Raw genomic sequence first — 16,555 nt, 5'->3', positions numbered from 1 at the left:
ATGGAAGACTCTCTCTCTCTCTGCCTCTCCTTCTCTGCGTAAATCTGACTTTCAAATAGATAAATAAATATTTGAAAAAAAAAAAAAACCTTAATATAAAGCATGACACACAGCAGGAAGATTTCAATAAACATTTAATGAATAACAGTAGCACTCTAATTTTACTTGACTACTCTCTTTCCTAGAAAATTAAACAGAAAAGCCGTCTAAAGCTTAGAGTATTAGCTAGATTCTGCCACTGACTTTTCTTGGGGTGGGGAGAATTTGAGACAAATCATTTCTGCATGAACAGTGTCAAATTCTTTATCTGTTCAAAAAATGACTCAATACTTGACCACTTAAGAGTTCTCAATGGAGTGTTAAGAACAACATGACTGCTCTTTATTGCTCTTCCAACACCAACATAGTCTAAACAATCAAGGGTCACCCAATGTGGTGGGATCTCCTAATTCTATTTCAGAAGTGGGGTCTCAAAAATGTTAGAAACCGAGGCCAGCACTGTGGGGCAGCATGTAAAGCCATCACTTGAACACCAGCAACCCATTTGGGCCTCAGTTAAGTCCCAGCTGTCCCACTTCTGATCCAGCTCCCTGCTAAAGTGCCAGAGTAAAGCTGCAGAAGACGGCTCAGATGCTTGGGCCCTGTCACCCATGCAGGAAACCCAGATGGAATTCCAGGCTCCCAGCTTCAGCCTGCCTGAGCCCTGGCTATTATGATTATATGGGGAGTGAACCAGTACATGGAAGACTTCTTTCAAATAAATTTTAAAAATCTTTAAAAAACAGTAACATTACAAGCTAACTCTACTGGCCAGATCTGTATCCTCATCACATCTAACACAGAACATGGGCATCACTTACTGAATTATTTAAATCTCCAAATCTGAACATTTAAGCCTTCCATTTTCTTAATATTTATTCCTAAGCATTAATCACACAATTCTGAATAACTCTTCTTTAATTTCCAAATGCATGCAAAATACACACAAGTGCAGAATTTGTTACAAGAACCTTCTGTTCTCCTCCCTCAGGCTCACCTGTTGGGGTCCGCATGATTGGCCAGAATGTTGTAACAGCCAGTGATCAGCTTCTCATAAACCCGGGCCAAGAACTCATCAGACTCTGCAGGGCCCAAGATGCGTTCCAGGGAGTTGCTACTGATCTCAGCAACGCTCTCAGTGCTCGACTCCAAAAGAAGGGGCAGCAGGGTCCGAATTACCTGTGGTGGGTTCATCTCATCCGACCAACTTCAGCAAAGAAAACGGAGCCATGTTAGAAAATACACACACTTCAAAATGCTGCAAGGCAGGAATAGAGTGATTCAATCATTTACTAGGGAAAGGGCTTTTATTCTAGTCTTTTCCCTTCATAGTTGTAGCAAAAATCACTTCCATGGAAAAAATTCCTTTATTAAATGTCAAGTTAGGGGCTGGCGCTGAGGCACAGCGGGTAAAATGCTCCCTGTGGCACCACCATGCCACATGGGTGCCAGTTTGAGTTCTGATTGCTTCATTTCTGGTCCAGCTCCCTGCTGATGTGCCTGGGAAAGCAACAGAAGATGGCCCAAGAGCTTGGGCCCCTGCACCCATGTGGGAGACCCGGAGGAGGCTCCTGGCTCTTGGCTTCAGAAAGGTCCAGCTGCGGCAGTTGTGGCCATTTAGGGACTGCAGCAGCAGATGGAAGACCTCTCTCCCTCCCTCTCTCTCTGTAACACTGCCTTCAGAATAAGTAAATAGATCTTTAAATAAATAGTTAAATTAGTAAGACACATTTTTATAATGTTAAAATAAAAAAAAAAATTAACTGAAACCTAAGCAAGTGATCTATCCAGACAAGCTTTCTGGAAGAAGTTCCAGGAATCTGGATAACTCAAGCAACATGATATATAACTGTACCTGTTGCCTATATACAGGAAGATGAAATAGTCCCTTCATTGGCCTGCCTTATTCCCATAATGACTATGGGGAAATGTCAAATAATCAATTTGTCACTAACTATCACTTTAAAATTTAAACCAAAAAGCACTTTTAAATTACAAAATGGTTTAGAATAAGCAAGTGTTTTCTGAAATACTACACAGTAAGAAAGGAGGTATTCTGTTGCCCCCTCAGGTCTAAGTTAAAAGTCAGTCTCAGGCCAGCACTGTGGTATAGTGGGTAAAGCTGCGGCCTGTGGTGCCAGCATCCCATATGGGTGCCAGTTCAAGACCTGGCTGCTCCTCTTCTGACCCAGCTCTCTGCTATGGCCTGGGAAAGCAGCAGAAAATGGCCTAAGTACTTGGGCCCCTGCACTCGCATCAGAGATCCAGAAGAAGCTCCTGGCTCCTGATGGGCTCAGCTCCAGCCATTGCGGCCATTTGGGGAATGAACCAGCAAATGGAAGACCTCTCTCTCTGCCTCTGCTTCTGCCTCTCTGTAACTCTGCCTTGCAAATAAATAAATCTTAAAAAAAAAAAAAAAAAAAGTCTAAGTGAATCCTCATACTTTGAAGCAACAGGTTCTCTCTACTGAAAAGGAGTAAAAAAAACTCATCATTACGTAGTTAGAAGATCTCTCACTATCCTCCATTAGCTACGAGAGAATACAGATGAACAGACCTAACTTAGGGTTATGCACTAGGTACTCACACGATAAGATCTCCCGTTAACCGGACCAGGGAGAGGAGGGTATGCTTCAGGGAAGCAGCCAGGGGCAGACTCTGGCCACAGAGAGTCCCCAGGTGAGCAGCTTGCACAGCACTGATATAACTCTCTGAAGGGATGGTGTCATTGGCAAAGGCATTGCGCTGAAAGGAAGCAAAACAGATATGACGGATAGACAGTCTACACTGGACAGAATTCTCACATGGAAAAAAAGTTGACATTGACTAAGACCCCACAGGGGTTTATAAACAGTGTCCTCTACTCAGTATTTACTGTTAAACAGCCTGAGAAGAAAAGTAGGGCAGAGGGACAGGTGTTGTGGTACAGTGGGTAAAGCCACCACCTGCAATGCTGGCATCCCATATGGGTACAGCTTCGTGTCCTGGCCACTCCACTTCCAATCCAACTCCCTGCTAATGGCCCAGAAAAACAATGGAAGATGGCCCAAGTGCTTTGTCCCCAGCTAAGCATGCGGGAGACCTGTAGAAGCTCGTGGCTTCCGCTGGCCCAGCCCTGGCTGTTGCGGCACCTGGGAAGGGACCCAGTGGATGGAGACCTCTCTCTGTGTCTGTCCCTCTTTCACTGAAACTCTCACTTTCAAATACATAAATAAATCTTTAAAAAAGGAAAAGAAAAGTAGGGCAGACAAATAAATATTCACAAGTTTTCATTAGAACAAAAATGACAGTTAACTTCAACAAATCCCAATACCTCTTTTTTAAAAACACCTAGAATATATTATATTTAACAGTAAAACCACTGCTTGTCAGCAATGACTGACAAGGATGTGGATTTTGTAACAAACCTGGTCTCTGTAATACAGATCATACTTATCCTGTACCACAGCCCTGGGTGGTGTGTACAGAACACACACAAAGGTCAGGGATAACAAGACTGTAACCTACTGAGCTTTTCCCAAGAACTTCCATGTCAGAATAAACTGTTAGGAGAGACAGTATGAACATAAGATACACAAAGCCAAGTAAATTAAAAGAAGACTGAACAACTGTGACAAAAGGAACAGGATATAATCTAAAAAGGAAATGAAACAGAACTAATATTTATTGAGAATTCATGTGACAGGTAATACACTAGGCATTTTTTCCTTTAACCTATTAACTGTCACATCCAAGCATTTAATAGGAGAAGAAACCGGGACTGAGAGAAACAAAACAGTTTATCCTCTCAGAACAAAGTTCTAAGGAAAAGAACCACTTGCATAATTAAACTTGTTGATTATGGATTCGGCCACAGCAAACAGCATTGCACAATACAAAGACCTCTTGGTGGCCAGTCTACACCTCAAGAACAGAACACAGGATGGCCAGTGCTCAGTATTTCTCATCACACAGCTGACAGGGACTGACCCAGGATCCAATATTGGGAAATTCATTGGTATTGATGTTGTTCCAGGACTCACACACAGCCTGCACCGAGGAGGGCAAGTTCTGAACCAGTGTTGGACCTGGAGGCAACAAAAAGGACAAGGAAGCACTGCATGAAAGAACGACCCAGAGCATTTAACAAGCCCAGCCCAAACACAGAAAAAAACACTATAGCCCAGGTTGTCAAAGTAATTACTAGATGGACATTCTAACAACAGTATTATAGCCAAGAACCAGCTAACTGCTTAATAGCTAACAATACTAATTATAAGGTTTTCATTTCCTATCGCATTCATTTTCTAATATTACAAGAAAACTGAAAACATGATGCAAAGGGTGGTGAATCACAGCAAGTGATGATAAAAATCACCATTAAACATCTGCTCCCCCTTCTTAGAACAGATATTGTTTTAATCTCTTCTCCTTATGATAAATCATGAGGGCAGGGATCACTAACACACTTTTTTTTTTAACTAACACACATTTAAAACAGCATTTAGTTAAGTAGCACTAAATGAAAACTATTTAGGGGCAGGCATTTGACACAACAGTTAAGATACCATTTGGGATGCTCATATCCCACATTGCAGTGCTTGGGTTTAAGTCCTGTCTCTGCTCCTGATTCCAGCTTCAGGCTAATGTGCACCCTGGGACACAGCTCAAGTACTTGAGTCCCTGCCACCAACACTCAGATTGAGCTCTTGGCTTTTGGCTTTGATCTGGTCCAGTCCTGCCTACTGCAAGCATTTGGGGAGTCAACTAGCAGATGGGAAATCTCTGTCTCTCTCTACTTTCAAACAAATACTAAAAACTGTAGTTAAAGCTTGAATTTAAGGAGAACACAAAAGGATATAATTATAAAGGGAAACTGCTGCACTCTAACTCCAATCCTGCTTAAGTCCTTTGATTTTACATTCATTATTTCCATCAGATCATTCCTAATCCAGGAAAGATTTTTCCAAGCAGGAGGTAGTAGCTGACTAGTCTTTCTGATCACAAGAAATGAAAAGAACATAGCGCAATGCCTTGGAACCAACTGATCTCAGCTTGGATCGCAACTCCATCACATCCAGGATGTAGGATGTTGGGCAAATAACTTCTCTAAATATCAATTTCCCAATGAATAAAAAGGAGATACCAACAATATTTACCTGATAGGTTATGTGAAGATCAAGACAGATAAACCCATGCTAATGCCCAACACACAGCAAGGAGACTCCAAAAAAAGGAAAGTGCCATAAACAGGCCGGGAGGGAGGGAAGCAGTACTACTAGTAGTAATAGTGACAGCATTATCCACAGGTACTCTCGTTCACTCACCGAGTGTATTCGCCTTGCACCTACTAGAGCCAATAGCCAAAACAGCAGCAAAGCCATGCAGCTTCTCCTTGGAAGGTTTTTCAGTGGTTCCCTCTTCACTAAAGTTCTGCAGCAAATAGGCTCTGAAGAAAAAAAGGGGGCGGGGGAGGGGGGTAGGTGAAGCCACAGAAACTTGATCCCATCATAGCTAGGAGGCACTAACTCTAGACAAGCTGAAAACTTGCACCTCAGTTCACTATTAAACACAGTTGAGAGTACCAATAATCCAGACAAGACAAGCTCCAGGGGGCAAAAATGTGGTCTGTTTTGCTCACTGTTGCATCTGAAGCACTTAGAAAAGCACCTAACGTTTCAGGCACTCATACTTACTGTTTATGTTTACTGCTCATACTTGTTAAAAACCTTGCCACCTGACGGCCCTCTCTCTACTTCAAGGCATTCACACTAAAACACACAGTTACATTTTGCAAAGATCCAGGCCTCTGTGAGCATGAAAACCCCACAGAAGAGGGGCTCAACAGTGAGGTCTGACAGGGACCAGGTATAGGAAATGGGCTTAAGAAAGGTCAGATGAAAAATGCTACAAACAGAAGCCACTGCTCAGCTCTACTAAATTGCTGTCCTGTGGGAAGTCAAGCCTAGTGTTGCTACTTCTTCCAATTCAAAAAATGCCAAAAAAGTTTCAAATAGTCTCCCAATTTTCTTTTTTAAGATTTAGATATACTTATTTGAAAGGCACAATGACAGAAAGAGATGATGGGAGAGACAGAAAAAGATTTTCTATCTAGTGGTTTATTTATTTATTTTTTTTACAGATTTATTCACTAGGTTAAGAGGGAGAGTAAGAAAGAGAAAGGGGAGGCGGAGATGTGAAAGTGAGTAAAGCCACAGCCTGCAACACCAGCAACCCATATGGTTATCCTGGCTGCTCCACTTCTAATCCTGCTCTCTGGTAACTGCCTGGGAAGTAGAAGAAAAAGGCCCAAGTACTTGGGCCCCTGCCTCCCATGTGGGAGACCCAGAAGCAGCTCCTGGCTTCTGGATTCAGCCTGGCCCGGTCTTGCCTGCTGTAGCCATCTGGGGAGTGAACCAGCATATCAAAGATATCTCTCTGTCTCTCCCTCTCACTCTGTAACCATTTCAAATAAACATTTACAAAAAAATAAAAAAGAGGGAGAGAAGTATCTTCTGTTAGTTTTTTTAAGATGTATTAATTTACTTATCTAAAAGACAGTGACTAAGACAGAAAGTTCTTCTATCCATTGGTTTTAACATCTTTTTAAACTGAATTTTAAAATATTTAAACATGCAGGCCAAAGTCTACAGGACACATAATCTGCAATGTCTGTTACAGGAAGAGCTGAAATTCCAACCAATAACTCATTCAGAATGTTTTCAGCTAACTACATATCATGAAACTTCAAAAGCATTTAAAGAGCTTCATCTCAGTAACAGAAATGATAGTGTTTAGGAGAACTACATTATCTTTCTTTGTACCCTACAAGTAAAGTGCCAGAAAATATTTAAAGAATTATAAAAACTGAACTTCCTCCTGAACTACCTAAAAATCCCCTCATCAGGTTCCCATTCAAATTGGAGAAGAAAACATTATACCCAGTGCGGAGGGGAAGGAGATGGGGGGTACAGAATGGGACCCTATGCTGATGAAAAGAAAGTGTAAACTGAGTCACTGGGCCATGGGCCCAGTGACGGGTTGCTGCCGTGTCGGGTGGGCAGTCCAGCACACCTGGTGAATGATGCATAGGTGTCAATGAGCTGCAGCGTGGCTGGAAGGAGATTCTTGGTAATCTCAGATGATTTCTGAGGATCGGTCTCAGCAGCCATCTTAGAAAAATGCTCATCCAATGAGACCTGGACCTTGGAGATGGCAGCGTCCAGGGTGTAAATGGACTGCAGGCTGGGAATTTCATGGAGCTGCAAGATGGTGGTGCAGTCGATGCTACAGAACGACGAGATCTTTAAAAATAGCCAAGATACTAATTAGTGATCACAAAAGGCTGTAGTAGGAGCCAAGTTCTATCACTACAATTCCAACAATAACATACCTGTCGAGCAAAGTATTCCTCTACAATTTCAACATCGTACTTCACTGAGCTACACTTGGTAGAGGCCAGTTCTATGAGAGAGCCAGCATGATCCATCTTCATCCCCTGTTTGATAAGGTGATCCTATTTGGACAGCGAGAAGAAATGACTTAGGAGACAGAGTCCAAAGCTTTCGTTATCTTTAATTTAAAAGTTCCAATAAGCACAGACACTTTGGCTTTGAATACCCCACGGCAGCAAGTTCTGTGTTCCACTGAGGTACCTTTATCCAGCTGACATAGGAGCTGATCCTGAGGCGGGAAGACCATCGCAGGGTGTGTAAGATGTCACATTCACTCATCTCAGGAGAGTTCATGGCCAACTGATTCATGTAAGTCTTTGATGGTGGCAAAATTCCTAGGATCCTCCATAATATTAAGAAGTAATACTGAAGGGCACAGGCCTCCTGGAAGCAACAAAAGGAGCAGGCACAGAATCAGCATTTGTATTCTCCACTGTTTACAATCCCAAAGGCTTTTTGAAGACAATTTTGGCTACCCAATGATATGCCAAGTAACCAAAACAGAGCAGGACCTTCTGCTTGCTAGGCTCTCAATCATCCAGCCCTCCTGTGGCCTACAATTGCTGTGAGGACTTCCACAAATGCAAGAACACTTCAAAATGTTCATGGAAAAATGGAATTAAAAGATAAGCTTATTTTAGTGGAAAAAAATTTGAAATCATGCAGTTTTTTTATAATATATATTTTGCATTAACTTTTTGAAGTCCTCTCATAGAGACACTCACTGAAAGGACCATACAAAATCTCAGGGACGGGGATTTAGCATGACAGTTAAGACACCATTTGTGATGCCTGCATCTCATATCAAAGTGCCTGAGTTCAATTCCCAGCTCTACTCCTGAGCCCAGCTTCTTGCTAATGTGCACCCTGACAGGCAGCAGGTGATGGCCCGGCCACCCACTTGGGAGACCTGGACTGAGTTCCTGGCTGCTGCAGGCATTTGGGGACTGAACCAGAGAATGGAAGATCTCTTTCTCTGCTTTTCAAATAAATTATATACATAACTTTTTAAAAAACAGTTTAAGTAAAAACGTGAGGGTTTTTTATATTTTTTAAAGATTTATTTTATTTATTTGAAACGCACAGTTACAAAGAGAAAGAGAGGGAGAGGCACAGAGAGGATGGTGGGAGGGAAGGGGAGAAGGGGAGAAAGAGAAACAGAGAGAGAGATTATTTTTCATCCACTGGTTCACTCTCCAAAAAGCCGCAAGGGCCGGGGCTGGGCCAAATCAAAGCCAGGAGCTTCTTCCAGGTCATCCACTTAGCCATCTTCTGCTTGCTTTCCCAGGCACATTAGCAGGAATGTGGATCAGAAGTGGAACAACTGGATCTCAAAGTGGCACCTACATGGGATGCCAACGCTGCAGGAAGCAGCTTAACCAATTACAGCAAAACGCTGGCCCCAAGGCTTTCATTATCACAAATCAATCAGTGCCCATGGGAGATACAGTATTTCAAGGTTATTAGCTCTCAACGTCATACTTCTCTCAGCACTAACCAAAAAAAAAAAAAAAAAAAAAAAAAGGAAAAATGATGAAATTATTTGTGAAGTGAAAATAACCAACCAAATGACCCAGAAACACCACAGCATTCAATAAACTGATTAGATCCCAGAAGGAAATTTCTGAGAGAATCATCAAACCCTACCACACACAGCCCACACTCACGCGGGGACTTGCTGGTCTTACCAGGGCTGTCACATTCTTGTTTTCCTTCCTCCTGACCGTGTCAAGCTGGGACCCAGCTGCAAGCAGGGCTGTGAGGGCAGTGTAAAGCTCGTCGTATTTAACAAGCTTGGAGAAAAGCACATCACATGCCTAACAGCAAGCAAGAAAGAAACATTTCTCATTTTTTTTTTTTTTTTTTTTTTTTTTTTTTTTTTGACAGGCAGAGTGGACAGTGAGAGAGAGAGACAGAGAGAAAGGTCTTCCTTTTGCCGTTGGTTCACCCTCCAATGGCCGCCGCGGCCAGCGCGCTGCGGCTGGCGCACCGCGCTGATCCGATGGCAGGAGCCAGGAGCCAGGTGCTTTTCCTGGTCTCCCATGGGGTGCAGGGCCCAAGCACCTGGGCCATCCTCCACTGCACTCCTTGGCCACAGCAGAGGGCTGGCCTGGAAGAGGGGCAACCGGGACAGAATCCGGCGCCCCGACCGGGACTAGAACCCGGTGTGCCGGCGCCGCTAGGCGGAGGATTAGCCTAGTGAGCCGCGGCGCCGGCCCATTTCTCATTTTTTAAAACATTTTTTCCTGCTACCTATGCTTGAACGCTCAATCTCATGACTGACAAAACAGCCCATTAATTATCCTTAATTTCTCCTTGCAGCAGATTCTAACTCTGGGGCTTCACTCAGCCAGTGAGCTACTCTAAGCACACAACCTCAGGCTTTAGAATAACAGTGAGGAATCTCCTTCTGTCCATTAATATATTTGCACATGACAAGTGCTAACTTAGGACAATCTTCAGAAATAATGCATGAAGGGTGTTAACCATCAGAAAGGATGACCCTACAGGAAAAATACAGCTCAGCAAATAAATCTCAAAATACATTTTCCTTTTAGAATAAGCTGAAATCCTAGTACAGGCCAAATTCCCTCATTACAAAAGCTAAATCATTCCCTCTCCCCTTGATAGCCTGATCTTACTGGAGACTACCCAAACAATTTATAAAATGGAGCTTTGAAATTTCTGGTACCACAGAATCAAGCCGGTTCAAATCATCCTCTGAGGCTTCTGGGGACAGGACACAGTAGAATCTGGGTTGTGGGACTGCATCTGAAAAGCAGTAAGAATGGTTTCATTTCTCTGCCAAACAAGTATAAACTGTAAAATCTATGAAAATACTTCCAAATAAGACTTCTCAAAGTTGGCACTACTGAGATGTGGGGCCAAGATAATTCTTTGCTGAGAGATCCGTCCCGTGCGGTACAGACCGAACAGCATCCCTGGCTTCTACCCAGTGAAAGCTGGAAGCACTCCCCGAGCTGACACAACCAGTGATGTCTCCAGACATTGCCAAGTCACCTGAACTGGGACAAAACCCATCCCAGCTGAGAACCACAGCTATAGGAGCTAACCAATATGCTCTACAATCAGGATAACTACAAAATTCTATCATTAAACTGAACGCATTAAACCTTAATGCTATTTGTTTCCTCAATAAGAAATGAGCTTGTTAAGGTATGACTGTAAACTCATAGTAAGGCTTCATCAAAGTTTCTACAAAATACAGTTAACATCCAATAACCCTCAGGCTGAGAGCAAATACACACTGAAAATGAAAACAAGAAGTAGCTGGTTACAAGAAAGGAAGGCTACAGTTTGAGAGCACATGCTGGAGAGAACACCGTGTTCCCATTATTTCCACAAGTCTGTCACCAACACATGAAGGAAAGCTGAGTTGTGGTCAGAACCACAACTCTAAGAGAAACTGAGGAAAATTAAATTTATTTACCAAAAGTGGCAAGAATCCATGTACAAGGAATCTTAATTATTACTGCCACATTTTTACAAATAAATTTGGAGCATATGGGAGTCAATTCCTAAGAACATCTTGAATCTACAGGTACATTAGAGACACCCAGAGAGCAGACTATAGCAGGTGGGCAAAGATCCTCTAGCCATCTCCCAGTTTAAAATTCAGCCCTGCCAAAGTGAACCAGTAAGTCATTTTCTTGGTGACTCCTTCTTTCTTACCTGAAGAAAAATGCTTAGCCCAGTTTTCTTCTACCTCTTTAAACCCATGGTAGAGAGGCGTGGTTGCCCGGCGGCTGTTGCTGTCCTGGGATCCACTTGCCCACCCATAAGGAGGACTCAGCAGGTTATGCTGCACCTTTTAAAACAGAAATTACACAAATTAAGAAAGATACACAGTCACTATGCTACTTTCCACTCCAGCCATGATAATCAATTGGTAGGTATCAAAGCATGAGACACTCACAAACCAAAAGAAAAAACTGAAAAGCATTTCCACTTCTGGAAAGCATTTTTTGATGGAGCACAGAGGGAACAGTGCTCCAAGAAAACATTTTCAGAAATGCAGGTAACCCTTTAACTCACCCCCTCAAACCTCAACCAAACACTTTACTAATCCATACAATTTACTGCTTGGCCGTCCTTCAACCATTGAAGAATGTGATTCCTCTTCAGTATATTCAATAGGGATTGGTTCCAGGACCCGCAAGCATCCCAAACTGTGTAGATACTCAAGTTCTTTACATAAAATGGTGTAGGACCTGCAAACAACCTGTGCACATTCTTCAATAGACTTCAAATCATCTCTAGATTACTATCAAGACCTAACAAAGTGTAAGCAACATGCAGTTCTTACACTGTATTGTTTAGGGGGAAAAAAGTCCGCACATATGCAGTACAGATGTCTTTAAGTTTTTTGAGTATTTTGCTCCTCAAAAATTTTTGACACACAGATAGAGAATCTAGACATCCAGAGGATCGACCGTCCTCACTGGGGCCCAAGGCCATAGGCAAAACAAGGCCCCTCACAGGAACAAAGCCTATGTTCCAACATTAACAAACACATCAAAGCCAGCAATCTATCTGCGTCGGTCATGGCTAAACATCAAGTGCAAGCAACTTCTACAAGTCTCAGTAGTTTCCGTAAGCCGCCACCAACCCTGGAAAGGAAAGGTGAGCAACTCATGTTGGCTTTGGACCATGAAAGATTCAACGAAGAACAAAGTTTTTGAAACCAGTAAAGCAAACAGAATGTGTTGACCTGTACCTGCTCAAACAGATAAACAGGGGCTTTGGAGTACTGATGAAGTAGGTAATCAAAGATCAACAGGAGGCGGGCCAGGATGAGAGGCACGGAGCGCATCTGAGCATCCATGTGGCCACTCAGCTCCTGGATAATCTGGACAAAGAGGGTGAATACGGTGCGCCGGCCCTGCTCGGTGAAGTTGTGGAAGATGAGGAGCAGCAGCTGCAGGTGCTCTACGTTCAAGTCCTCTGTCTCACTGGGCACCACACCTTGCAGGGCATTCTGCTTCATTGTAGACAAAAATCTACCATGAGAAAACAGAAAAGAGTTACTAAGTCAAGTGCTAGAATTAAGCTTCTTAAACCCAGGCTTTAAGATAAAAAACACAAAAGGGAAGAAATTTACATGGTAAAAAGAACACAAAGAGATAAGTTTTGGCAACAAAAAAGTTAGATTTGGCCATAAAACATGTCTAAGAACTGCTCAGCTCTCAACTGTGGCTACGGCAGTTGATGTGTGATGACGGGAAGACCAGGAATCACTCCCAAAAGTGCTGCTGCTGCTGCTTTGTAACAGGTAAATACATGCAGAAAGAACCAATTTGATGACTTTTCCCTACACTTTGATTCTCTAAATATAATTCTAGGGACCAGAGCTGTGCTGTAGCAGGTAATGCCGCCACCACAGTGCCGACAACACATATGGGCGCCAGTTCTAGTCCCGGCTGCTCCACTTCCAATCCAGCTCTCTACTATGACCTGGGAAAGCAGTAGAAGATGGCCCAAGTCCTTGGGCCCCTGTGTAAGTAAAATGGTGCCATCTTCCTAAGCCCAGCCCAGCTTACTAGAAGTCAGATGACCAAATAGCCCAATCACAAGTGTCAGCTCCACCCCCACCCTAGCAGGACTTGCCGCTCCCCCTTCCTTAACTCCACAAAGCTGTGTAACACCTGTTTTCCCAGTACAGGCTGTTGTTCTCTCTGTGCACGGGGAGGCAGCCTGTCAGGTTTCCCCCACCTGACAATAAGCCTTTTCCCTTACTCTGGTGTTTGGTGTGTTTTGTGGTGGCCTTTCCTTTCACCCTGCACCCGAGTGGGAGACCCAGAAGAAGCTCCTGGCTTCGGATTGGCACAGCTCTGGCCATTTCAACCAACTGGGGAGTGAACCAGCGGATGAAAGACCTCAATCTCTCTGCCTCTCCTTCTCTCTTTGTGCAACTTTCAAGTAACATAAATCTTCAAAAAAAAGTAATTCTAGTTTCAAGAGTTTATGCTAACATTAAAAGCACTGCATAATAGTCAAAAATAACACAGTATATTATCAAACTATAAAAGAGAAATTATACAATTCAGAGAACTTATCAGAACAGGTTTTCTGAAGAAAAAAAAAAAAACCAGCCAATTCTCTGCACTGCCTTTGGAAACTATGAAAAACATCTGTGTTTAAAAAGGGGCTCCTTTTTCTGTACAACAGCATCCCCAATCCCAGCCTCCCATTCCCATCCTCTCTGCCTTTTTGCAAGATTCCACCAGGAAAAATTTATTTGGGTAGCTGGCATTCAAGGAGGTTTATGATTTCTCAAATCCAGCATTAGAGCTATTTGATCCTAGAATGGAGAATAGAAAAGCAAAGCCTTTTAGGAAAACAAACTGCTTTGAAGACTACTAACCATGGAAACAAAAATGGCAAATACAGGTCCATCTAAGGAGGATTTGTATGATTAATCTGAGCTTCCCCCAAGGGAAAAATTTCTTTAAAATTTATCCAAAAAGTCAATCTAAATGGATTCATGCTGAAAGTAAAACCAAGGACAGGGTTTTCTTCCCTCTCTTTCAAAAATATCAGGTCAAGATAAAATTGGTTATGTTTAAGATCCAGGCCCTATCTAATGATGATCATCAAATCCCTCACATGTAATAGGAACATTCTTTATTAAATCGTAATCAACATACTTCTTTTTTAACAGCACATCTTCCTGCACCTCGCCCTTCACACATCCATCGTCCCCATGCAAAATACTTATGATCACAGTAAGATCTCAAAGCCAAAGATAACTACAAAGAAGTCAAACAGATGTTTTTAAAAAGTACAAAACCAGCAGGCGCTGCGACTCACTAGGCTAATCCTCTGCCTGTGGCGCCGGCACCCTGGGTTCTAGTCCCAGTCGAGGCGCCAGATTCTGTTCCAGTTGCCCCTCTTCCAGGCCAGCTCTCTGCTGTGGCCCGGGAAGGAGTGGAGGATGGCCCAAGTGCTTGGACCCTGCACCCCATGGGAGACCAGGAGAAGCACCTGGCTCCTGGCTATGGATCAGCGCAGTGCACCAGCCGTAGTGACCATTTTGGGGGTAAACCAATGGAAGGAAGAACTTTTTCTCTCTCTCTCTCTCTGTCTCTCTCTCTCTCTCACTAACTCTGCCTGTCAAAAAATAAAAATAAAAAAATAAAAAAAGTACAAAACCTTCTATGTAGACTTTCTCTTGGAGTTTCCTTACCTGTCCCACACTTTCAGGCATTCAGGGACGTCAGGGTCACCTTGGGTGCCAGCTTTATGCTGCCAGAGGAGCAGGAGACGTGAAAGCACGGAGAGGCCTTGAGGGTGGATGTACAAGGGCCAAGGGCCGTCAGCAAAAGGAGCGACACCCAGCTGCTGCAACAGGGTATTCTGATATGAAAGAAAACAACAAGGTCAAAAGGTTATTCCTGCTCTCTAATGTCCACTATTTTAATACAAGATGGAGTACATTAAAGAACAAAGGACCCAGATTCAGATTTAGAAGTGGTCTGCAGAAACATGGAAAAAAGCACAAATAAAAAATTACTAATCTGGGCCGGCGCCGCGGCTCACTAGGCTAATCCTCCGCCTAGCGGCGCCGGCACACCGGGTTCTAGTCCCGGTCGGGGCGCCGGATTCTGACCCGGTTGCCCCTCTTCCAGGCCAGCCCTCTGCTGTGGCCCGGGAGTGCAGGGGAGGATGGCCCAGGTGCTTGGGCCCTGCACCCCATGGGAGACCAGGAAAAAGCACCTGGCTCCTGGCTCCTGCCACAGGATCGGCGCGGTGCGCCGGCCGCAGCGTGCCGGCCGCGGCGGCCATTGGAGGGTGAACCAACGGCAAAAAGGAAGACCTTTCTCTCTGTCTCTCTCTCTCACTGTCCACTCTGCCTGTCCAAAAAAAAAAAAAAAAAAAAAAAAAAAAAAAAAAATTACTAATCTGGCCGGTGCCGTGGCTCACCAGGCTAATCCTCCGTCTTGCAGCACCGGCACACCGGGTTCTAGTCCTGGTCGGGGCGCCGGATTCTGTCCCGGTTGCCCCTCTTCCAGGGAGTGCAGTGGAGGATGGCCCAAATGCTTGGGCCCTGCATCCCATGGGAGACCAGGATAAGTACCTGGCTCCTGCCATCGGATCAGCGCGGTGCACGGGCCGCAGTGCGCCGGCAGCAGCAGCCATTAGAGGGTGAACCAACGGCAAAGGAAGACCTTTCTCTCTGTTTCTCTCTCTCACTGTCCACTCTGCCTGCCAAAAATAAAAAAAAATAAAATAAAATAAAATTACTAATCTAACCCCATGAAATGAGCTTCTGAAGGGGGAGAAATGCATTTAAACAGCAGAATCAGGATAATTTTCCAAAGACACAAAACATGAAAAATTGGTGCCTTAGAAAGAAAACTTCTGGCCGGCGCCGTGGCTCAATAGGCTAATCCTCCGCCTTGCAGCGCCGGCACACCGGGTTCTAGTCCCGGTCGGGGCGCCGGATTCTGTCCCGGTTGCCCCTCTTCCAGGCCAGCTCTCTGCTATGGCCAGGGAGTGCAGTGGAGGATGGCCCAAGTGCTTGGGCCCTGCACCCGCATGGGAGACCAGGAAAAGCACGTGGCTCCTGGCTTCAGATCAGCGCAATGCGCCGGCCGCAGCGGCCATTGGAGGGTGAACCAACGGCAAAAAAAAGGAAGACCTTTCTTTCTGTCTCTCTCTCTCACTATCCACTCTGCCTGTCAAAAATAAAAAATAAAATAAAAAATAAAAAAAAGAAAGAAAACTTCTTTAAAACATTAAGATTTTATTTATTTGAAAGGCAGACTGACAGAGATGGTGTTAGAGGAAGAGGGGGAGGGAGAGAGAGATTCACTAAAAATACTAATCATAAATTTTTATTACAGGCACTCCACAAATGCCTATAACAGCAGAGGTTGGACCAGGCTGAAGCCAGGAACTCCATCCAGGTCTCCCATGTGGGTAGCAGGAAGCCACGTACCTGACCACCATCTGCGGCCTCCCAGGTGAGTTAGAAGGAAGCTGCATCAGAAGCATGAAGGAGCCAACACTTGAACTAAGCGCTCCAATACAGGATACGTAAATCTCAAGTGGCAGCTTAAC

General features: G+C 44.0%; 1 protein-coding gene across 8 annotated transcripts in view; it reads right to left on the bottom strand.

The window, feature by feature from the left end:
- UBR4 (ubiquitin protein ligase E3 component n-recognin 4) overlaps window positions 1-16,555 on the bottom strand; it is a 158,650-nt gene that overhangs the window by 98,379 nt on the left and 43,716 nt on the right. For all 8 annotated transcript variants that reach the window (XM_051858039.2, XM_051858043.2, XM_051858042.2 and 5 more), the window contains 12 exons: window positions 14,679-14,848; window positions 12,210-12,492; window positions 11,165-11,300; window positions 10,164-10,243; window positions 9,160-9,288; window positions 7,673-7,855; window positions 7,411-7,533; window positions 7,092-7,321; window positions 5,345-5,466; window positions 4,008-4,105; window positions 2,626-2,783; window positions 1,037-1,246 (listed from right to left, as the gene is read on the bottom strand). In XM_051858039.2, coding sequence (XP_051713999.2) covers window positions 1,037-1,246; window positions 2,626-2,783; window positions 4,008-4,105; window positions 5,345-5,466; window positions 7,092-7,321; window positions 7,411-7,533; window positions 7,673-7,855; window positions 9,160-9,288; window positions 10,164-10,243; window positions 11,165-11,300; window positions 12,210-12,492; window positions 14,679-14,848 — 1,922 coding nt within the window. The remainder of the gene's footprint in view (window positions 1-1,036; window positions 1,247-2,625; window positions 2,784-4,007; window positions 4,106-5,344; window positions 5,467-7,091; window positions 7,322-7,410; window positions 7,534-7,672; window positions 7,856-9,159; window positions 9,289-10,163; window positions 10,244-11,164; window positions 11,301-12,209; window positions 12,493-14,678; window positions 14,849-16,555) is intronic.

The sequence above is a fragment of the Oryctolagus cuniculus genome, chromosome 7, assembly GCF_964237555.1.
Source record: "Oryctolagus cuniculus chromosome 7, mOryCun1.1, whole genome shotgun sequence".
Lineage (NCBI taxonomy): Eukaryota > Metazoa > Chordata > Mammalia > Lagomorpha > Leporidae > Oryctolagus > Oryctolagus cuniculus.
This window is presented reverse-complemented; position numbering and strand designations above follow the sequence as displayed.